The sequence below is a fragment of the Arvicola amphibius genome, chromosome 9 (assembly GCF_903992535.2).
Source record: "Arvicola amphibius chromosome 9, mArvAmp1.2, whole genome shotgun sequence".
NCBI classification, from domain to species: domain Eukaryota; kingdom Metazoa; phylum Chordata; class Mammalia; order Rodentia; family Cricetidae; genus Arvicola; species Arvicola amphibius.
In genome coordinates this window covers 77942632-77966691 of record NC_052055.2, presented here as the reverse complement: position 1 = coordinate 77966691, position 24060 = coordinate 77942632, and the positions used below count along the sequence as shown (strand labels likewise).

At 39.6% G+C, this 24060-nt stretch overlaps 1 protein-coding gene across 1 annotated transcript; it reads left to right on the top strand.

The window, feature by feature from the left end:
- The first annotated feature begins 244 nt into the window (after nt 1–244).
- LOC119822172 (developmental pluripotency-associated protein 4-like) lies at nt 245–1135 on the top strand. The gene has a single exon (XM_038341145.1). It carries the CDS (start codon nt 245–247, stop codon nt 1133–1135), a length of 891 nt encoding a protein of 296 aa, XP_038197073.1.
- The last annotated feature ends 22925 nt before the right edge of the window (nt 1136–24060 follow it).

Genomic DNA, 24060 nt, shown 5'->3' with positions numbered 1-24060 from the left:
TTCTCTGCTTCCCCAAATATCTAAATGTTGACTCACACCAAATGAAAATGTGCAACACAGGGTGGTACCATGGTACCCTAGGATTACCAGATTTCCCTGAATAGTATCCCATCAGGACAGGACACAGAGTAACACACTCAAGATAACAAACATTTGAGGTTTAAAAGACGAAAAAGCTACCTGAGGCCAGAGGTCATTTGGAAGCTGGAAGAATTTTCTTTCGGCGGTTTCATCTAGTTCGAAGATGGAGGATACTAGAAACAAGGAGTTGAGCAGCACAAGAGAGCCAAGAGAAGTGGACTGCCTGATGTCTAGTCAACCGAGCACATCCTTTGCAAGGCCCCCTGCGAAGAAAAAAAAGACCAAGACAGCAAAAGAGGACAATTGTAAATCAAACAAGAAAGCAGGAGATACTGAGACTCCAAAACCCACTCCTAGGAAAATACCAGTTCCTCCTCTACCGGATTATCTGTCCCCAGTGAACCTGATACACCAAGACATTTTGTGGGAATGGTGCAAGAAGCAGAAGCTGAGCAGCAAAGACCAGAAATTAGAGACTTACAAACGACTCCTTGCAAGTTCTTTCCCCAAACAAATGCCTGAATTAGAGAACATTCCTGACACACCTAAAGAGGCCAGGTTGAAGACACGTCAGAAAAAAATGAAGACGGAGACGGAAGCGAGAGAAGAGTCTTGTCCTCAGGTGATGGTTCCTCTTGAAATGGTCCCTGTACCCAAGGAACAGATGCCCGCCCTTACTGAGCCTCCTGTCCTCTATGAAGAAGTCAGCACGACCTCTGTGACCACAACTGCCTCTGAGGCAGTGTTGGCATCTTGGTCCAGAACTGCAGACAACGCTAACAAGAACGAGGCCCTGCAGTCCATTACAACACCCGAGACCTACGAGGAACTGTGGTGTGTGGTCCACGGGAGAAGCCCTCCAGCAGACTCAAGAGGTTGGGTTCAGCTGCAGTTCCACGCTGGACAAGCCTGGGTACCTGAGAAGAAGGGGAAAGTGATTGCCCTCTTCCTGCTGGCAGCCTGCACCTTTCTGCCCCCACACCTGGAGGACTACATACTGTGCCCCGCGTGTGTTCACAAGAACAGGGTCCTAAATAAGAGCCTCCAGGGATAAAGGGAATCTCACGTGTGGGCTAGCTGCTGTCATCACCTACTTCTTGGAGTGAGTTACGGAACTGCAGCCAAGACCGAGAATGATGGCAATTCACATCTGTGCCCTTGAAGGTGCCCGGATCAGCCAGAAGCCGTGAGGCCTTGTTTGTTATTTGTTGCTGTAGTACTAGCAGCTTGGTAAAAGAGCCACCAAAATGCAGCAGGTCCACCTCTTCGTTGTGAGGACTGCATACACAATGGAGTACTACACAGCAGAAAAAATAATGACAGCTTGAATTTTGCAGGAAGATGGATGGAGCTGGAAAACATTATTTCGACTGACATAACCCATACACAGAAAGACAATTATTACATGTACTCACTCATAGGTGGGTTTTTAAACATAAAGCAAAGAAAGCCAGCCTACAAACCACAGTCCCAGAGAATTTAGACAACAATGTGGACACTAAGAGAGACTTACATAGATCTAATCTACATGGGAAGTAGAAAGTAGAAAAAGACAAAATCTCATGAGCCAATTAGGAGCATGGGGATTTGGGGGAAGGGGTGAAGGGAGTAGGGGAAAGGCAGAGAGGGGAGCAGAGAAAAATGTAGAGCTCAATAAATATAAAAAATGTAAAAAAAAGATTTAAAAGACAATGCAGTGCATGAGGTTATTGCATTTGAATGTTAACAAAAAGGATGGAGATTTCAGTCCACCCATGGACAACAGCCCTTCATTTGGGGAGAAAGATGGCTCGGTGAGTAAAGACGCTTGACATCAAGCCCGAGGACCTGAGTTTGATTCCAGGGACCCGGATGGGGAAAGAAGCACTGCTCATCTCCCGCTCTTTGTCCTCTCACCTCTGCAATCAGCCAGCTCCCCATCCCCCAACACCTCCCCCCATACACACCTTTAAGTAACTAACCAGATAAATAAATGTAATAATCCCTCTCTGAAAAACACTTAGAGCTCTGCTGAGTTTACTAACATCATCAGTTTCATTTGAGGGTCCAAGTCTGAGTTTCCCTCAAGGACTGGAGCCTCGCGCTGTGATTTGATTCCATACAGAAACAATAGCTTCGCGTACCAACTTTCCGCTTTACAATGGAGCGAAGGTGGCACATATTCAGTAAAAACTCCCTTTCTAGGTTGAGGTTTCAACTTTCTTGCTAGGCTATGGAGAATCGGCGAACATCCCAAGTTTTCTCGCTCTCCGGCCTGCATGGGGCATGTCGTGGAACTTCTCATCCTCTGGTCCCACCTGAGCCAGTATATACAACTTCCCCTCATCTATAGCTATGCCTATCTTTCTTCACCAACCTAGAGATGTGTATCTGTCATTTCTGTTCTGGATACGTATCAAGATCCTTAGGGCTCTTCAGCTCAGTGAAAATTTGAAGCTGAAGTCTACCAGTGGTGACAAAATGGTTTCCCCTCTATAATTCGAGCTCCATTAGAACAAATACTTAAAGTGTCCCCTGTGTAAGAGGCAAATGAACCAGTAAAAGTGTCTGTCCCTCAATACTCGGAAGGTATAACTTTGCTTCCCTACCTGTGATGACCTCACTCTACTCAGACAGCTTTCTTCATCTGAATTTAGGCCTGTACCTCAGTGGGCTCCCCTTCACAGCTCTGCTGTACCTGATACCCTTGACCCTGCAGACCACATCATTTCCATTTTAACCCCTGCAGTGACAAGTTCATCATAGATATTGGATTAAAGTATGCATCGCAACATCAAATTTTCTATAACATGATGTACCCTCAATACATATATGTCATGACAAGCATATGTGAACATTCACTACCATCTAACTTTAAACATGAAGAATATCCAGGGATTAATGTTTTATTAAGTTAATAAATAAATGAATTCTTAATACAGTTGGCTGACAAAAGGACCCCCGGCAACAGGGAACTCATATTCAGAAACATAGATAAACCCATAAGTGGAATGCTGTATGATACAATGTGTTTGTATGTTCACTTATGTGAAAACTAGGCATTTTTAATTATACAAATTTAATATGTCTGTGATAAGACCTACATCCATTTCTAAAGACAGAATACTTCAAAACAGTCCAAGTTTTAAATATATACTCTCATTGACTTCCAGCAAATCATAGCAACCTACAAAGCAACCTTCTCCAAATTGACCTATGCTTGAAAAATTGAGTAGGACAATATCAACATTAGTAACAATGACTGTTTTCCAAAACCATAGATCACTTCAGACAGGATAGAAACCAAGCCAGCAAACATACACCTTCTTAAAAGCGCCTCAAAGGTAAGTCTCAATCAAGCATGGCTGTGCCATGAAACAAGTCACATACTACACCTGTTTTGCTATTGGGCACAGACTCTGAAGGAAATCTTTTCAGCACATGATGCTAAGGTTAAAACTCTGAAATCTGTTAAGTCAGTGGTGTCTTGAAGGCAAGAGGGTCATCCTATTCACTATGGATTTGCTTAAGAGCAAAGGCAGGAAGCAGCCAAATGTCAAGGGTCTGTGCCCGAAACAAACTCACCTCCTCAGGCACCAAGAATGGAAATGTCCTTTCTCTCTTCTTTTTCTCTTAGAATAGTATTTTTTCAAAGTCTAACTTCCCATTTCCCACAAATAAGGCTGCCAGTTTCTCCAAACAGCATACAGAAACTTTCTGTCTGTCTGTCTGTCTGTCTGTCTGTCTGTCTGTCTGTCTGTCTGTCTGTCTCCTCTCTCTCTCTCTCTCTCTCTCTCTCTCTCACACACACACACACACACACACACACATACCACACACACACGACTTGGTGGATTTATAACATGATTTTTGGTCATCTAAGAATTTATAGGAACTGGAAAGATGGTTTCATGGTTTAGAGTACTTGTTGCTCTCCAGAGCACCAGAGTTAAATTTCAGTATGCATGGTAGGTGGCTCTCAACTCTGGTTCCTTCAGCTTAGAGGAATCCAGTGTTTGTGTGTGTGTGTGTGTGTGTGTGTGTCTTAAAAATTCAATGTTTTAAACAAAAAAATCTAAGCTAGTTAAAAGCATTCCTAAGCACAATAACTGAGTTCCCTGGTCTGGTACAATCTCCGTAAATTTTTCCAGGGTAGATACTTACTTACCTTTGTAGACGATACAAATACAAAAGCAAGCCAACTGCCTCGTAAAAAGTGAAAGAACATACTATCCTGCGAAATAGCAAAGACTTTACTTATGACATTTCACTGTATATTAATAATTTACTTATGCTATTTCACTGTATAATAAAATACTGAATCCACATTACTTCTAAAATATTTGAATTCTGCCGATTCAAGGATAATTCCAAGAAGAAAACAGTAATTTTCTTATTCATTCTGATTGGATATTTTGACTGCTCATATTTAGAAAGTAAACAAACCAAAAAAGATTTGTGTTTTATTAAGCGATGAAACTTGGCTATTTTTCAGCTGATGGGGACCTATCTTCTCAGACTCAGTCTGTGCAATGGAATTCATGAGGCAAGGGGTGCCTGGCCTTTGGACTTTCAGGTTTTTGCTTTAGTCACCATATGAGTTTTCTTTGTGTATCTTAATAGGTGCCTACACTAGAACTTGGAATATAAACAATCTATAAAATTTGCTTTTTATAGACACCATATTCTTGTAGGTAGTTCACAACCATCCAGTAAGTGAATTTCAAGGACAAAAAAGTTATATATCCCTGTTGCTTTTCTTTGGATACTTTTTCCTGTTCTCTGATTTATCGGTACCTTTTCTAGAGTTTGTTCCTAAGGTGTCATACTTGAAATCATGCAAAGAAAAGTTTTTTAAAAACCATGACAATAATGATCCTGAGAAGTAGTTGAGAAGTAATACCACAGGAGATGGTGGTCAAATGTCAGTTTATGCCAGATGGTAAAAAGCATTGACTTTTTATACTCAAACCTAAGCGTGGAGGAAGGAGAAAAAGTTTGTGTAGCTTCATAAGTCATAAGATACATGTAGTACTCTAGAAAAAAAAAAAGCCTAGAGCTGAGGCATTACAATGATGTAATAATAAGAAAGACAAAGTATGGGATGATGAACCGACAGGCATGTACAAATACAGAGAAAGCTAATTTAAAAACATAACAGTTAATATTTTCAAATCTATATTGTGTGGTTTCATGTGTATATAAATATATTCTCACAATTTTTTTTCAAGTAGGCATGCTTCAGGTTAACAGAACAAACCTTTACTTGAAGGCAAACCTTAATGACATAGTGAGTTTGATGCTAACCTGAGACCCTGTCTCAGGAATTTAGAAAAAGACTCTCTAGAGCCAGCCATGGAGATTAACTATACATACCTAGATCATGAAGAAAATATTAGAAACTTAACTTTGTTTCTAAGTTTATAGGTTTATGAGCAAGCCAAAGAGTAAGAGAAAAAGAGGAAAGGCATTATTAGTGCTGGAATTACTTTTTAATTACCCTAGAGAAAGATTTCTTAGTTAAAGACTCTAGACTTTATATACTATCCTTTTCTTTGGCATATCCATAATAAGTTGTCGTTATTTTACCCAATTAAAAGTGCCAGTGCTTGGTAAGATCACTCTAAATGAAAGAGAAATGTCAATAGACGGGACAATTTGGGAGGAAAATATGTGCTTCTGTTCATTCAGATTCATGTAAAATAACATTGGTGGGTTCTAGGCTCTTAAAAGAAGGAAGTATTTTGTTCTAGTAAAAATTCCTATAAAAGTATTGATGAATATAGCCATTAGAAGTAGTCTGTACAGAATTTAAATTGGTAATGTGACCACTAAATTCATCTTCCTATTATGTAATGTTTCCTTTGATTCTTTCTGCTTTTGTTTTCTTAATAATATTATGCTAATGGCTAGTAAATCTTGGATTTATACATGCCAAGCAAGTTTTATCAACTGGACGACATCCTTAGTACTGAAAGCTCTTGGGAATATGATAATATCTAGAAGATGACATGCAGAAACTTTTATTTTAGTTTGATAACATCACATTTTCTACTTTCTGTATTAATGTAAATTTCTTGAGGTTGTTTTGAAATTTTTCTTTATAGGAATAATTTGTAGAATGGAAAAAGAGTCATATCTATCACCCTGCACAAAACTCAACTCCAAATGGATCAAAGACCTCAACATAAAACCACGTACTCTGAACCCGATTGAAAAAAAAAAAAGTGGGAACAGCCTTAAACTCAATGGTACAAAAGAAGACTTTCTGAATAGAATACCACAAATGCGGACACTAACAGCAATAGTAATAAATGAAATCTCATGAAACTGAAAAGAATTAACAACAGAAGAAGTTCATATGGCCAAAAGACACTTAAGGTCATGCTCAACCTCCTTAGCGATCAGGGAAATACGAATCAAAACAACTTTGAGATACCACCTTATACCTGTCAGAATGGCTAAAATAAAAAAAAAAAAACACCAATGATAGCCTATGCTGGAGAGGATGTGGATTAAAGGGAACACTCATCCATTGTTGGTGGGAATGCAAACTTGTACAACCACTTTGGAAATCAGTGTGGCAGTTTCTCAGGAAACTGGTAGTCAACCTACCTCAGGATGCAGCAATACCACTCTTGGGAATATACCCAAGAGATGCCCAATCATAGTACAAAAGCATTTGTTCAACTATGTTCATAGAAGCACCTGGAACCTGGAAACAATCTAGGTGTCCCTCAATAGAAAAATGGATAAAGAAGGTGTAGCACATATACACCTTAGAGTTCTACTCAGTGGTAAAAAACAAAGACATCTTGAATTTTGCAAATGGATGGAAATAGAAAACACTTCACTGAGTGAGATTACCTAGACCCAAAAAGACGAATATGGTATGTACTTACTCATAAGTGGATTCTAGCCATAAACAAAAGAGATTGAGCCTATAATTCGTGATCCTAGAGAAGCTAAATAAGAAGGTGAACCCAAAGAAAAACATATATTTATCCTCCTGGATATTGGAAGTAGACAAGATTGCCGGGCAAAAGTTGGGAGCACGGGGGTGGGGCTATAGTGGGGGGAAGGGGAGATGGGGAGAGAGAAGGGAAAAGGAGAGGATTGGGGAGAGCTTGGGGGAATGGGATGGTTGAGATGGAGGAAGGGTGGATATGGGAGCAAGGAATAAGGTATCTTAATTAAGAAAGCCATTTTAGGGTTGGCAAGAGACTTGGCTCTAGGGTGTCCAAGGAGATGTCCCCAGCTAGGTCCTTGGGCAGCAGAGGAGAGGGTGCCTGAACTGGCCCTATCCTATAGCCACACTGATGAATATCTTGCATATCACCATAGAACCTTCATCTGGCGATGAATGGAGATAGAGACAGAGACCCACACTGCAGCACTTGACTTAGCTCCCAAGGTCCAGATGAAGAACAGAATGAGGGAGAATATGAGCAAGGAAGTCAGGACCACGAGGGATATGCCCATCCATGGAGACGGTGGCACTGATCTAATGGGAGCTCACCAAGGCCAGCTGGACTGTGATCAGACCAGACTCTCTGAATGTGGCTAACAATGAGGGCTGACTGAGAAACCAATGATAATGGCACTGGTTTTGATTCTACTGAATGCACTGGCTTTTTGGGAGCCTAGTCTGTTTGGATTCACACCTTCCTAGACCTGGATGGAGGAGGGAGGGCCTTGGACTTCCCACAGGGCAGGGTACCCTGACTTCTCTTAGGCTTGGAGAGGGAGGGGCAGTGTGAGGGGGAGAGGGAGGCAAATGGGAGGAGGGGAAGAGGTGGAAATTTTTAATAAATAGATAAAGTTAAAAAAAAGACTAGTGTCCTGTGAGGCTGGACCAAGGCTGATGTGATGGGTTTTGTTTTATCTTATTATACTTTATTTTGTCTCTTAGATGTCTGTATTACTTTTCTTATGAAAGACAGAAAAGGAGTGGATATGGATGGGAGAGGTGGTGGGAAAGACTAGGAGGGGGAACTGTATTCAGATTATACTATATGATAGAAGAATAATAATAAGAGAGGGAAATAAATAAATATGCATCCAGATTATAGAAAATTGAGAATGGTAACCATCAGCGAATGCAGCACACTTCTCTAGTTTCTCAAATTAAAGACCTGATCAATTTTTACAAGACTAAATCACCATACTAACGGTGGGAAATTAAAAATAAAATTCAGACTTAAAGCTTTTGAGTATTACAATGCAGTTGAAATTGGACAATTTTATGAAATAAAGAACTAATTTATTTTTTCATTTATTCTTCTCTCATACATTACATTCTGACCTAATTTTCCACTCCCTCCATATCTCCTCCCAACTCCACTCCTCCTCCCAACTCCTCTCTTCCCCAGATTTCCTAACTCCTCCATTTCCCTTCAAAAAGGAGCAGACTTCCCAAAGATATCAATCAAACACGGTAGTGTCAGGCTTAGGTTTCTTTTCACTCCATGAGTCCAACTTGAAAATTGGAACAGTCATTGACTAGCCACTCCCACAAACTCTGTGCCACTATTATCCCAATACATCTTGGAGGCTTGGCAGATTGTATGTTGAAGGGTTATGACTGTGTTGGTATCCTAGTCCAATGGCTGACAGTCTTGCCTGGTTCCAAATGGCTGGCTCAAGCTCTGTCTTCTCCATTACTAAGACTGTTTGCTAGGGACACTCTCAAAGATTGTAGGGAGTTTCCACTGCACTATTTAAGAACTAATTTCTTTTTTTTTTTAAAAAGTCATTTTCTAAACCACATTCTTGATCCAATGTGCAAGAAAAACAGATGAGTGAGCCTCAGTATTATGTTAAGTTACTTGGAGTACTTTAAAACGCATTTTTAATTTTTATTTAGATTCCCTTTTTTTCCCAGTTTGCATATGGCTCAACACTGCACTGTGCTCACCTGGCCCACCCCTTACATCAGATGCCAGTCATTTCATGATGAATGGAAAATGTTTTAGAGTTAGTACTAAACCTTGGCATGCAGATTTATTAAACCTTCAATGTCAATCCTTTTGCTATAGAGATTTTCGTTCACATGAACTAATGTACCTGGATTACATTGCGTGCTGAAGTTGGCTGGTGTTTTCTCTTAGAAGCAGATATGTCTCGTGTCGTTGTAATTACTGTTTAAAGGACATTAGAACCTTGGTTGTTTGAAACCAGCACTGGAGAGCTTATTTGTAGCATGGAAATAAGCAAGCACAAGAAATCAACCTCATGTTTTCCTGTTTTTGAGTTGGTATTTATACATCCTTGGATACTGATTTTCAAATTTGGCAATTCACGAGGTATGAAATGAAAAAACAAAAAACACTCTTATGTTTGGTTTACGGAACAACCTAACAGACTAGATTCATGCCTTGACTTAATCATTTACTGATTATTTTTGTTATGTAGAAACTGGCAACCCCAGTGTTTACCATGAAGGAATGAGAACTTGCTCACTCAGAGGCTATATGGGGTGTAGCGTGACACTTATCTAGATGAAATGGGTGGCTGTGGCCATGGAGGAACTTCCGGGACACTACTGCATAGCATTTGAGTAGCTTCACTCCACTTCTACATGGCCTCATGCTGACAACGTCATTGTCCCCTCACGCCTGGTACTTCTGGGATTTTACATTGTGGATGCTTGCTGATGCTCGCTTAGTAAAATTAAAGAGAATTAAGTTTGAAATACATCTTCACTGATGGATAATGGCAAGAAATACATTCTATTTTCATTAGAACCTGGCCTTGTAAACACGAAATGCCTTCTCTGCTGCTCAGAAGGTCCCTGTGGCAATGTGTCCCACACATCCATAGTAACACTCTATTCAGCAATGAATCTTTATATTGCCTTTCATTCCGTCTCACATCCTACTGTTCTCCTATCTCCCACCCTGCTTTCTGGATACCATTTTTCAGAACAGTTTCCTGCACATCACCCACTTTTACCAGCTCTGCTCTCCACAGGCACTATTAGCAAACACCTCTCCTTTTTGAGAATTTTAATAAACAGTGAAATCCAAATCTGAACACATTGTGAGACACAGGTTCATTCTTTCTAGAGACTGACACACGTGGTGTCCTTAAGAAGGCTTGATTCTTTCAGGCTTATGAAATTCTACGCCAAAAATGACCATTACACAAATAAGTATATAAATATTTCATTTTTTCCCTAATAAATATTACAAGGGATACCAGTCAATTTATTTCAGCTCTGTGCCGTGTGAAAGAAAGGCCAGTGATGCACTTGTTTAGTGGCCTTGAAATGCTTCCTTCCAGAGAGTGGGACCCTGGCATCCCTTGCCTAAGGCAACAAATAGTCAGCATTGAAAGTCATAATCACCACACTAGGGTGGCATAGGTCATCCCATACATCCCCATTCTGAGATCACAGCAGCCAATCACAACTGCACAATCATAAAAAAGGAAACAAACTCCGCCACTCAGTGAAATTTCCCTGTGGAAACTACAAATCCCCAATTAGGACCCAACGTGTGCCAGATAGAAAGCCTTCCTGAGAGCCGAAGAGCTGCATGCTATTTTACAAATTACCAGGCTCACAGCATGCTGCGTGGAGATTCAGAACCAGAAAAGGCAGGGAGGGAAGAGAAGAAGAAGCCCCACTGTGGTTGCTTTCAAAATCTGGTCAAGTAACTTAAAAAAAAAATATTGTCTCTTTGCCCCTGAATTTTCCCTGTTGACAGACTGCAAAGGTGGCATTGACGATGGTGCTGAAGTGGAATCAATCTAATTACCTTAGATGTCTGGTTTTACGTTTCAGTTTTTTCTTGATTTTTTTTTTCCTGTGGCTTTTTCAGTGATAAAGGCATTTAGGAGACCAGAATAAGAAAAAAATGAAAAATATTGATCTTTTAAACTCTCATATTGGTTTGAGTCAACCCTATTTCGGGGTAAGGAAGAACAATGACGATACTACTTGAGTAGACTATGTTGTTCTAGGTCGTCCTCACCCCAGAGACACGTGCAGCCTTTGCGTTAACCGATTAGCTCATGAGGACTGTTGAATACTTAAAATTATGAGGCAAAGTGACAGGCTTTGAGAGTGTAACATGTAAGCACATATTTTAATTTACGTTACAATAAAGGGAATATTGATAGTGACTGTAAAACTATATGAATTAATTTTGAATCTGAAGTTTATCCCCCCCCCCCCACAGGCCAATGAGCCTTTCTGCCTGTGAGCAATGTGTATGGAAGAAGTTTAAGCAGAACAAAACATTGACGGGTGGAATGTCAGCATCATATCAGGCCTTAGCAATACAGATTGGTATCATTTCAAAGTGAATACATTCCCAAAGAGGTGGAGCAGCTTGTTCAAAGGTACAACTGAGCAAGTGAAATTAGGAAATTGTAGTCGTCAGCACAATGCGGATTCTCCTCGAATCCCCCTATAGTCACCATGTGCATTGAATACACTGAATTCATTCACTGAGTGGCTAGGTGATGAACAGAAAAAAAGATTGTTGTCTGCCATTGGACATGTAAGAGGTAGTACTTACAACATGTGGTAATTAAATATTCTAGATGAAAACAAATTAACTGAACACGCCTCTATAATTCATAGTTTTGGACTCATGAGCCTTACACGTGATTAAAGTGAGGAAGCATTTCTGAGCATGTGAACAGACCACTGAAGAACGTAGAGACAGTAAGTAGGGAAAGAAGGGCAGCGACAGACAGGAAAGTAAGGTAGGCTTGGAAGTACATGGATTTCTGGTGGTGGCTTGTAAGCCTTGTACAGATATAGAACTTAAAGACTCAAAATATCTGAAGTGCATTTTCTCACAGTTCTAGAGCCCAAAGCTGTAAAGACAAACTGTTGGTGTGGTTGATTGTTTTCTTGGGGTTCAGGAGGAAATAGCTGCTCCAAGCTTCTGTCTTTACCTCTGGAAATTGCAAGAAATCTTGGGTGCTTACTTGTCTTCTGTGGGCACATAATTCCTATCTCTGGTCCATTATCCCTGTTTACCTCCTGCCCAAATGCCTCTTCCTATAAGGATACCAGTCATTGTCCCTGGTATGAACATAGTATGGCCTCATTTTATCCCAAGAAAATCCTACTTAAAAAATTAACATTTATAGGAGGCAGTATATAATTTAACCCACTCCATGGAAGAAAGAGGATGCCTTGAAGATGCATACGAAAAGCCCCTGAGATGAAACTGAAGAGCACTCTATAGTCAGTAAGGGAAGTTAGCAATGTCAAGTACAGAGTGAGGGTCTTGTGCTAGGTAGATGGGCCTGATCAGTCATGTTGAACATTAGCTCTTCACCCTGAGAGAAATGGGCAGCTGGAGGAGGGTTTGAAGAATGAAGTGGCACAGCTTAATTAATAGGTTAAAGGGAATTTCAGGCTGCAGTGAAGGTACAAAAGAAACTTCAAGCAGAACTTAAAGCTTTAATGGAGAGAGCTCGAGGGTGGACAATAGATCTGAAGAATATGTTCTGCAAAGTCATGGCAGCATTTATGTCCATATCTTTGCATAATTCAAACAAGGGAGAACTTATCCTATAACTGTTTATTTCTTTGCAAAGTACAGTAGAGAATACAGAGACTCAACATACTGAGATCAAGTGATGGGTGCAAGCTAAACTTCAGAAAGGACATCTATGACACCATTCTAAAGCTCGGGAAAAATCACGGCATGGAAGAGGGGTGGGAAATATACACAAACCAGAAGCTAGGGTGAAGAGCATGAAAAGCCATTTTCCCTTCATGCTTAATACAGCCATTATGATCACGAACACACAACAACAGCTATTTATACCCGGCTTGTACAAAACTGGCCCTGTCAACAATCAGTGACGGAAGGGAAATGGGCTAGTGTGAGCTTAACTGTTACAGCTGATCATTTGGCTATTGATAGATTGTTGGATACGGGGATATCACTGTCTTCAGTCATTTACCACTGCTTAGCAAACCAAGCTGCAATGAACACCTCCAAACCTGTGGTCACATGATGGCCCTGGTTCAATTCAGTGGGTCATGTGCTAAAACAAATAGACAGAAACATGAGAAAGAGAACTGTGAAGAAGAGGAGTGTTAGGCAGTAGGGAAGTGGGAGAGAATGGTGGTGACACTGGCCAGATGTGCTATAGAAATGCATCAAAGAACAAGCTAAATTAATTTTTAAAAGAGAAAAGCAGAGGCCAGGGCATAGATCAGTGATTAAGAACACTCGCTTCTTTTTCAAAGGACCAGAATTCAGTTGCAGGCACCCACATGAAAGGTTGCCTCTCCCTGCAACTCAAGTTATATGGGATCTGATCCATGTTTCGGGACTCTGTATACACACTGCATAAACATGCTACACTTATATACAGGCAGGCATAACGATACACATAAAATAAAATCTTTAAAAAGAACAACAAAATTGTTTATTTAGAGGTTATGCTTATATCTCCTTACCTTCTGTATGATAACGTCATATGGCACATATGAATTTATAACTTCTGAATTGAAGTAATACTATATGTCTATGTGAAAACTACTCAAGTAAGAACAAGGATCAAAGAGGGCTTTTAGCAAAAAATAATATATTTTCTAAAGGAAATAAGAAAATAGGATTACATCTTCCTTTAAAACCTCTTCTTAGATATGAACATCCATTCATGTAAACCCAAAACCTTCCTGAATTTCAGAAAAATATCCATAGCTACCAAAGAGTAAGTTAGAATTCTTCCATATGTCTAAAGAGATGTATTATTGATATAACTTGAGTCTTGCTGATATTTCCTTTCAAGATAAAAATGAATAAAAGCATCTACTATGCATAAAATAGCTATTGCTTTATTGAAGCTCCAAAACAACCACAAGAAATGGTTTCTATTTAAATTCTATAAATTAAAACAAGAAAACCTGAATCACAGACTATTTAAGAATTTGCCCAAGGATACCAGTGTGGAAGAGCAGGATCCAAGATGTGAATCTTAGTCACTTAACTACAGAGCTCAAGATGAAAGCATGAAGCAACTCTGATAAAGCTAACAAATACAGGTGGAGAGTTTGAAAATACATTTTTATATTAAATGATTGATTGATTGATTGATTGATTGATTTACTGTATGTGTATGTCTATCTGTCTGTCTTTCTTCTCCCTCCCTTGTGAGTCTTGTAGCAAGCATGTGGTCAGAGAACAACTATCAAAGAGTCTTTTCTCTCCTTCCACACTGTGAGTTCAGGTGATCAAGTCCAGGCTTCCAAGCTTGGCAGCAAGCATCTATATCCACTAGGGTGAAGTTGTACCTGCTTAATAATCCCTAGAAGAACAAATTTATTACATAGATAGAGAGATCAAATTGAAATACAGAATATTTTTCAGTCCTTATGTGGACATTCAGGTACAACAGTGAGATACCCATGAAGACACGGTCTTTTTACTACAGCTGACAACAGTCTCCTTCTGACCTGTGCAAGGTTACTTCATGATGGGAATGTGTTAGGCATGAATTGTTTTGGGAAAACAAAAGCTTTTGTTTAGGGAATCTGGTATGGAGCCTGGTAGTTGGTGTTCAAGCATGGGTACTTGACTACAGAAATAATCAATTTCATTCCCTCTTATCTGTTTACCCAAAGAGCAAATCAACAAGTTACTGCTTTAAAAAGTCACTGTGATATATCAGTTAATGTACTTATCAAATGATTTAGAAATGAATCAGATCAAATGAATTAGAAATGACTAATCCACTATTTCAATTAATAGAGATGTATGGACTTCAATAATAAGTATGCTGTGGGATAATGTTCTTGTACACTGTAAAAATTTGCCACTCATATTAGTTTAATAAAACACTGATTGGTCAGTAGCCAGGCAGAAAGCATAGGTGGGGTAACCAGACCAAGAGAATTCTGGAAGAGGAAAGGTAGAGAGTCAGTCACCAGCCAGATGCAGAGGAAGCAAGATGAGAATGCTGCAATGAGGAAAAGTACCAAGCCACGTAGCTAAACACAGACAAGAATTGTGGGTTAATTTATAAGAGCTAGTTAATAATAAGTCTGAGCTAATAGGCCAAACAGCTTATAATTAATGCAAGTCTCTCTGTGTTTCTTTGGGACTGAATGGCTTTGGGACCAGGTGGGACAGAAATTTCCACCTACAAAATATACTTGCTAAACTTTCCTTACATGTACATTACATAAAGGCAATAGAAATAATTCATAAAACACAAATTTCATCTGTTTTGGTATTGAAAACTACATTGAATCATCCCAGATACATAAGAATTTACTATATAAAATTTTCATTTATGTCTACTTCTCTCATTTTTCCTTCCTATAATTTCAACTAGTTAGGAAGGAGAAATTCTACAGATGCAGATGAGAACAGAAAAAAGATCTATTAAACAAAAGAAGTACATAAGTTAATGGTAATGTATTGGACATGCAAATTAAATTGGAAAAACAACTTAAATGCAAAGCAATTACTTACACTTTTAATATTAGCCAGACTAATAAAGAAGTGATTAGATCTCATTATATGGCTATAAAATTGGTTTGTAATAGATTGATTGCGCCAACTGTTTCTACTGGTTTTTGATGGTCTCATGGACAGGAGGTCTGTTCTTTCTTTTTTGTGTGCTTGTTTGTTTGCTTCATCTTTATGGTCAGCTTGAAAAGAACTCAGATTGAAACTGTTAGAATTTTTTCCTTAAACAAAATAAGAGAAATATCCTATGTACTGGTGCGTATTTACTTTTCCTAAGGGATGATCACTTGTTTTAAAACCGGCGTGACAGAATCATAACTGGATGTCTATTTGTTCATACTTATGTGTGTTCATGCGCAATGGTGAATCAATTTCCTCAATCACACAACCAAATAACTGACTGAAAATTCACAGCGTCAGGTACTCTGATCCTAGAGGACAAGAAAACTCCACAAATACGCTATTCTCTCAAATATCCTGCCTTCCTTCCCAGACAGCACCAACCAAAATGGTAAAATTAACTGATTTGATATTAAATAGAGTAAAACATCAGGCCTGCCATGGCCATAAAGTTCAGAGAAACATTTTTTTTTCTATCAAGGGTAGTTAGACTGATAAGACCCCCATTTCCAATCCCCTCCCCATTCTCCTTTGCACCAATTAGATTAGCCAATCACATCAGATTAAGAAATAAAGCTCTAGCCAATGGGAGGAGAGGAAGTCATGACCTAGGTCAGCGATTAAAGACAGAAGCCATTTTGACCTAGCATGCAGTTTATTAGCCTGGTTTGGGTTCGGGCACAGTCCTTTTTACAAACAGTGATTCCCTTGCCAAATGACTTTAGCTTTGTTCATGTGTGCCTTTCTATAACACTGAGATTGTTCTTTTTCCACGGAGTAGCTTGGAGAGGATTACCAAGACCCCTCTCAAGAGAAAGATTTTGAAATCAGTTCTTTACTTTAGGATTCCCTGGACTGACTTCATTCTTCTTAAGCTCCCCCTGCCCTGTTTATCTCTCTTCCAACCTTGAAGCACACTAGGACAAGCATGTATCCTGGCTTATCTCTGTTTCTACAGAATATGAAGTGAAAGGAAACTCTTTTATTGATTCTTTGAAGCATTTGGCATTCCCATAGTTCCTCTTCAATGTCAACACTGCACATGGCCCCTTAGAAAATAGGTTGCATTTCCCAGTTTACTTTAAACTCAATGTGATTATAAACTGAAGGGTATTTGGTGGTGGTGGTGGTATTTTGTTGTTTATTTATGTAGGAAATAAAAACAGACTTGGTAGTTTCTGGAATCAGGTTTCTTGTAATCTCTGCTGCTGAGAATGGAGCCATCAACATCCTAAGTCAAAGGCATGGAGATTGCACCTTATGCATAATAGTGTGGTGGAACAGTGGTTAGGTTTCTGAGCGCTTCATAAAACTGAGCAACAAATCAGATTAGGAATGAATATCTCCAAGGATTATACAACAGAAAATAAAATAGATATTGTTTTATTTAAATCACTGATATTTGGGGTTTTCCAACTTTGTGGAACCTAATTCTGACTTATTTATGACAGATCTAGAATTGTCATGAATTATGTCAGTCCTCCTGATCTGACCAACATATCCAACATACCCAAAACCACACAGGGCAAAAAATAAACAGAGGAAGTCATAGGAGAAAAAGAAACTCATGTTGCAAATGATTCAGTGATCAGAGAAGCGTTCTGTTACTCACTGGCCAAAAGAAGTTCCCACGAGGATGGTAACTTAGTAATATTGACAGAGCTGTGTGTTCTAACAGGAGAACTCTACCTGGGCAGCATAGCTTACACTCACATCTTGCAAAGTAGATTGTATCATGATCTGTAATATACTGTGTGTGTATGTACACATTCTATAGTGAAATATAAAGACCTTCAATGTTATCCATACAGTATTGCTAAAATAAACTTTATAATTGTACTTGATACTGTTTTATCATTTATTATTGCTAATGCAAATGGTAAAATGAACATTTAGGTTCATATTTTTTAATTCTAAGTAACTGAACTATAAAATATACAGATAGATATCCAGATATATGGGACAATAGAGATGCATCTATAAGGATTTGTATATGAAGATAGAGGTTCTTTCTAAAGTGCAGTTGACTCATGGACCTTGATGGTTAGCTGTATAAGAACATATATTGTGACATATTGCTCCTGTAGCCTCTGAAAGCTGTGCTTCTCAGACCTGACATTTTAAAGGGAAATTTCTAAGACATCTGCTTCAAGATTCTGCCAATATTTGTCCGCAAATACTGGCCTCACACAAACCGTGGCCCCTTGTTTCTCTGTATTTATTTAAGAGAATATAGTTAGCTGTATGTTTATGTGTGGGGAGAAGAAAATGGCTGATGTGACTCATCATCTTTTTAATTCTCTATTTATCTAGCATTTTAAGTGTTCTGTCTCAAATATGTGCTAATCGACATTCTGCGGAATTCTCCTTTCCTTACAAGACTCAGTCGAAAACACGGAACACCCACTCTATCCAGTATTCCACAGCATTAAAAAAAAATATTTTGCTCTGTTTTCTGTAATTGTGCTACCATTTTTGGATGGCAGTGAAATTTTCACCATGTATATTAAGTAAATCTACTTATTACATTTTTCTTTTCAATGAAATTTTCTCATGAGTTTCAAAATTTTATTTTGTTCTTTTTTATTATTATTGAGCTCTACATTTTTCTCTGCTCCCCTCCCTGCCTCTGCCCTCCCCTTCAACCCTCTCCCAAGGTCCCCATGCTCCCAATTTACTCAGTAGATCTTGTCTTTTTCTACTACCCTTGTAGATTAGATCTATGCAAAAAGACAATTATCACATGTACTCACTCATAAGTGGTTTTTAAACATAAAGCAAAAAAAAAAAAAAACCAGCCCACAAATCACAATCACCAAGAACCTAGACAACAATGAGGAACCTAAGAGAGACATACATAGATCTATTTTGTTCATTATGTGACCTGTGGGAAGCTTGGTAACTGGATGAGTCTTCAACACATCAACAAAAGCCTGTACTGTCTTATTTTAGCCTTTTGAGCTGTTTTCTCTGTGAAAATTACTAAGTTTGTTAATCAATACAGTGATCTCTGGTTTATACATAGTCTGTGTTATATCATACATTTGTATTTTAGTTCAAGTATTGTTATTTACTAACTGTGATAACATAATTAATATCACTCTTCTTTCTATAGTGTATTTATTTCATTTGCCTAACATATATCTAAATTGCATGGACTCTTCATAGGAAATTGAAGGTTAATTTCATTCTCAAAAGCAAATATAAAGATCTTGTTTGAAATATAAACAGGATTTTGTATTTAGCCAAAGATCATCACATCAAATACCTACTTCTGTTCAGTTTAAACATAGCACTGCTCTGTAGGCTGAAGGACTATGAAACTAGATTTTAATAAATTTAAATTTTATAAAACAGTAGACCATTTTACAGGAAAATGCATTTACAAAAGGAGCAGACAGAAATATGCTGAAATGATAATTATTATAAAAGCATATTCAACATTATGAATTTTACTCTCTTCTTTGCTATATTTTCTGCTTTTTCTACAATGCATTTACAATGATTTTTTTGGAGTCTTCCATTAAAGAACGATAGACACTGAGAAAACTGGATATAATTGGGGATTTTGAGAGAAAGGACGTGTCAGAGGCAGTTAGAGTCTTTGGGAGTTCTGTATCATGCACATGTCTTCAAGAAAGGCTGTAAACGCTCAAAGAGACGATCAGTCATCTATGCATCATAGATAGGAGAAGCTGTGTAAAATAAATAAATTAGCAAGAGAAATGGCTTAGGCTCAACAGATAGTTATTAAAGGGTCTTCTACTACAGACCCCAGATTACAGAAAGCCTCCTATGGAGAGAGACCCTCTGGCAGGGCATACCTATCCCCTGAACAAGTTGAGCCCTGGGGCCACAGAGTGTGGTAGCCGCAAAATCTTAAAAGGAAACAAAAAGCTCTCCAGCCTCTGCTCTGCCCACCTGATACTAATGTGCTCCCCTGCGCCCCCACCATCCTCCCCTCATCACCTGCAGAGCCTTGGCTTTGGAAAGCAAAGATTCTTATTAAAACTGCTCAAAAGGCAAAGAACGCCTGGAACAAAGTAACTGTAACTGTAAAATGTCCTGAAATACCAATTAGAAATTGCAATACTGGAGTTTTATTACAACTAACTCCTCCTTAATTATCAATCAATGAATTCTGCTAGAAAAAAAAAGCTCCATATTCTCTGTTGGGAAATTGATGCTAATTATTTTCTGTTAATTAAGTCTGTTCTGGGATTCAGATGTGCCATACTTCAATTAAAAGATTGACACATCAATGCTAACATAATGTTCAGTGCCCCCTTCTAAAGTCTTTATAAGCAGTGATAATAAATTAGGACCTGTTATTTTAAACCTCTTGTATAATCAAGGTTTTTTTCTGTAAATGAGAGATGTATATATAGGCAATAGTATGTGTACTTTATTGGGTTACACAATAGGACCTTGCCAGTATTTCAGAAAGACCTGTTTGAAATTTTGTGGCTCAGTTTCTTGACTTTATTAAATGAAAATTAAATACAGTATTTACAAGGGTATTTATTCATGGCAGAAAAATTTAGTATAGAATGGTTGCATTTTCTAGGTCCTCTGATACCCAAAGGAGTATAGTTTGGGCAATTTGTGAGTCAATTCTGAGGGACTACGCAGATGGCTTCAACATGCATGGCCCAGGATGGAGTCTCAAAAGGTTCACAACCTAAGATGACAAACAGTGACCTCCCCAAGCCCCAGAAGGGTGAGCAATGACTGGGTTATTTCTCACTGTCTGTTATAGCAGCCCAAATAAGTAAGCTGCTTAGCTCCTCACATTTGATATCTTAGTCAAAAAGGAAGAAACTGTAAGCTAAGTACCACAGTATCGCAGAGGTATAAAAGATACAAGGAGAGTGCTGGTGTGGGAGGTCCTTCTTTCTATGTGTTGCTTATATTGGTTAATGAATAAAGAAACTCCCTTGGCCTGATAGGGCAGAACTTAGGTAAGCAGAGAGGACTGGACTGAATCCTAGGAAGAAGAAGGGTAAAGTTGGAGCCACCATGGAGCCGCTGCCAGAGTAAGACATGCTAAATCTATGTCGGTAAGCCACTGCCACGTGGAGATATACAGATTAAAAGAAATGGGTTAGATTAAGATGTAAGAGTTAGCCAATAAAAAGTTAGAGCTAATGGGCCAAGCAGTGTTTTAATTAATACAATTTCTGTGTGATAATTTCAGTTCTGGGCGGCCAGAACAATCAAGCAGCTCCCTCCTCCTTGCAACAGAGTGCCAGAGATTATTTGGGAAAGTAAAACCTACGTGAATGAATGGTTACTAATTTGGAACCTATTGTTGCAAGTATCTAGAGTTAATGATTGATGCAAGCTGACCTGACTACACTCCCTTACCAGGGTTCTATCTCAAGTGTGCTACTGCGTATAGCCTTCGTCATACCACACTGCGATAATCCACTGAGTTAAGCTCCCTACCACGGTGACAGCTCCTCTAGGGTGGAAAGTGTGATTCACCTACAGCAGAAATGACTGAATCAATGCCAGCTCATAGAATCCGGCATAATACTGTTTGGAAATTGTATGGGCATTTGAACTGCCTTAATCTCTAAGTCTACCTCTTTCATTAACTTAGAGTATGAGCCAGATACTAAAAACCATGCCAGGCTTTGGAAGTACAACCCTAAATAAGACCCAAATGTTTTCTATCCAAATGAAGCATAACACTCTAATGGGAGAGGGAATTCAGTCAACAAACTGCAGAAGCACACTGAGCTTTTACTGTTGTACCTGAAGATTTAGTCTCTGTATGGAACATCTAACAGACTCATACAGTGTAAATCATCCCTGCACGCCCATGTTTATTCAAGGCATTTAAAAAGAAAGAGGAGTAGAAGCAAGTCTGTCATGCCTCCAGGTGAATAGCTCCTGGGGGAGCCCCCTCACCGGTCCCTACTGTGCTCAGCCCCAGAGCACAGACTGGATGTGTCAGAGACAGGTCAGAGCTTGCTGCTGAGCCCAGAGACTAAGCAGGAGTCAGGCAAGGCAGGCATTGTCACTATGTACTGGGCCCTACTGGGTGCAGGACAATCTGTAGGTGTAAGAAACTCGCATCTTTATGGAACACATGTCTTCATTTCAGTGGCCCTGAGAGCATATTCATGTAACGGGAAGATCAGAAGTGAAACTAGGCTCACCTGCACAGCATCCCCTGAATCCCTACAGGTAACTACCCAACATCGAGCCCCTCCAGCCTTGTTGGTCAAACCCCAAACTGGCAGAGATGCCCTGACTCCATTTTTCCATCCTTTCCCCTGCAAATAAAGAGAATCTATTTAGCCTGTGATGTGTGATTATGGGGCTTTCACCCGGCTCTTGTAATTCATTCCTGCCTCCTGGCATTCATGAGTCATGGGTCTTTCGCACTTGTCAAGGAAACCTAATCCCTAACCTTCATGGGCTAGCTATCTTCAAGATGGCTGAACTTGTAATTGCCTTGAAGTGTAAAATATTTCCCATGTTATTTATTGCAGAAGTGCCTGCTAGCACCTCGATGGTGGAGGTTGTGTCAGCATTTTAATTATAACCCCCTATTTCCAGCAGGAAAAAAAAAAATGTGCTCCAGGCTGCAGCTTGGCACATGGAAAATAAGTCCAGAAGGGAAGTTTCTGCTACTTCTAAAAAATAAATAAATAAATAAATTGGTTAGAGCATTTTTGCAAGCTATATGGCTGAAGGGGGGAAATGCCATAAAATGAACTTTTAAAAGTTTCCTTTTGTGCTTTGAAGCTAGAAGATTAAGAAGTGGGTGTGGCGCTCACTAAAGCTATAAGAGGGCAACCCCATTCCTTCCTCCCTATCCTTAAGAAACCAAAGGAATAAAGGAGTCACGTCCATTTCAAATAGAAAAAATGCACTCAAGAAATGAGAAAATATATTTGAGTGGAAAAGTTAACCTAAAACTTAGAAACCTGCTGGGTGACCTGGATTTGGCATATGGTTAATGGTGGTTTCCAAGCTGCTGGTAGGAGTAGCGGATATAAAATGAGTTTGGGCATACAATATCCTCATTCCAGATTTTCAGCTTATCGCATGCGATTCTAAGAAATGCACCAAGAAGCCGGGCGGTGGTGGCACACGCCTTTAATCCCAGCACTCGGGAGGCAGAGGCAGGCGGATCTCTGTGAGTTCGAGACCAGCCTGGTCTACAAGAGCTAGGTCCAGGACAGGCTCTAGAAACTACAGGGAAACCCTGTCTCGAAAAATCAAAAAAAAAAAAAAAAAAAAAAAAAAGAAATGCACCAAGAACATCACAAAGCCACGAGCCTCCAAGTTGTCCTGGCAACAATAGATCGCCACTATTCTATGCTCACTGCAATTTGAAAGCATGGTTAGTTGGTACGAAGCACAGCGGCACATGCCTCTAATCCTGGAACTCCAAAAGCAGAGATCTCTGTGTGTTGGATGCCATCCTGGTCTACCCAGGCCAGTGAGCACTACACGGTGAGGCCCTCTATAGAAATTAAATAAATGATAGATAGATAGATAGATAGATAGATAGATAGATAGATAGATAGATAGATGATAGATAGATAGATGATGGATGATAGATAGATAGATAGATAGATGATAGATAGATAGATAGATAGATAGATAGATAATAGATAGCTCTCATCGCTGCTATCTGCTCGCTCGCTCCTCGCTCGCTCGCCTCGCTCGCTCGCTCGCTCGCTCGCTGCTGCTCTCGCTGCTAGATCGCTCTCTCCTGCTCGCTCTCTCTCGCTCGCTCGCTCGCTCTCGCTCGCTCGCTCGCTCGCTCGCTCGCTCTCTCGCTCTGGCTGTGCTCGCTCGCTCTCTCGCTCGCTCGCTCGCTCGCTCGCTCTCTGCTCGCTCGCTCGCTCGCTCGCTCGCGATGATGGATGGATGATAGATAGCTCGATAGATAGATAGATGATAGATGATAGATAGATAGATAGATGATAGATGACTCAGGAGGTCCTGTTTACAAGGCTGATCGTGAGGGGAGAGATACTGCAAACACACAGGAGAGTTCCAATGTGTTACGAGTGAATTCTTGCTTGTTGCTTCAGTTTAGTTCAGCCAAGTGCCATGCAACTGTCTCTGGCTTGGGGAATGCAGTAGTGACACTGCGTGACACTGTGGAGGAGGAGGTACGTGAGAGTGAAAAGCGTCCCACACAGAATGAGGGGCAATCCCCAGGAAACTGAGAAGATGCCATGAACGGATTGATATCTAAGATTGAGACTCTCCAAACACTAGAGCTTTTTAGTCAAGTAGGTGATTTTATATGCTAGCTAAGGCTGTTTAATATTTTAAGACAATTTGCAATAATTAATCAGTTCCCCATTGTGTGCTTGCTACTTCACAAGCCACATAAAGAAGCACTACCTGTCTATCACCATTATAGAAATACAAACTTATCCACATGAAAAAAATA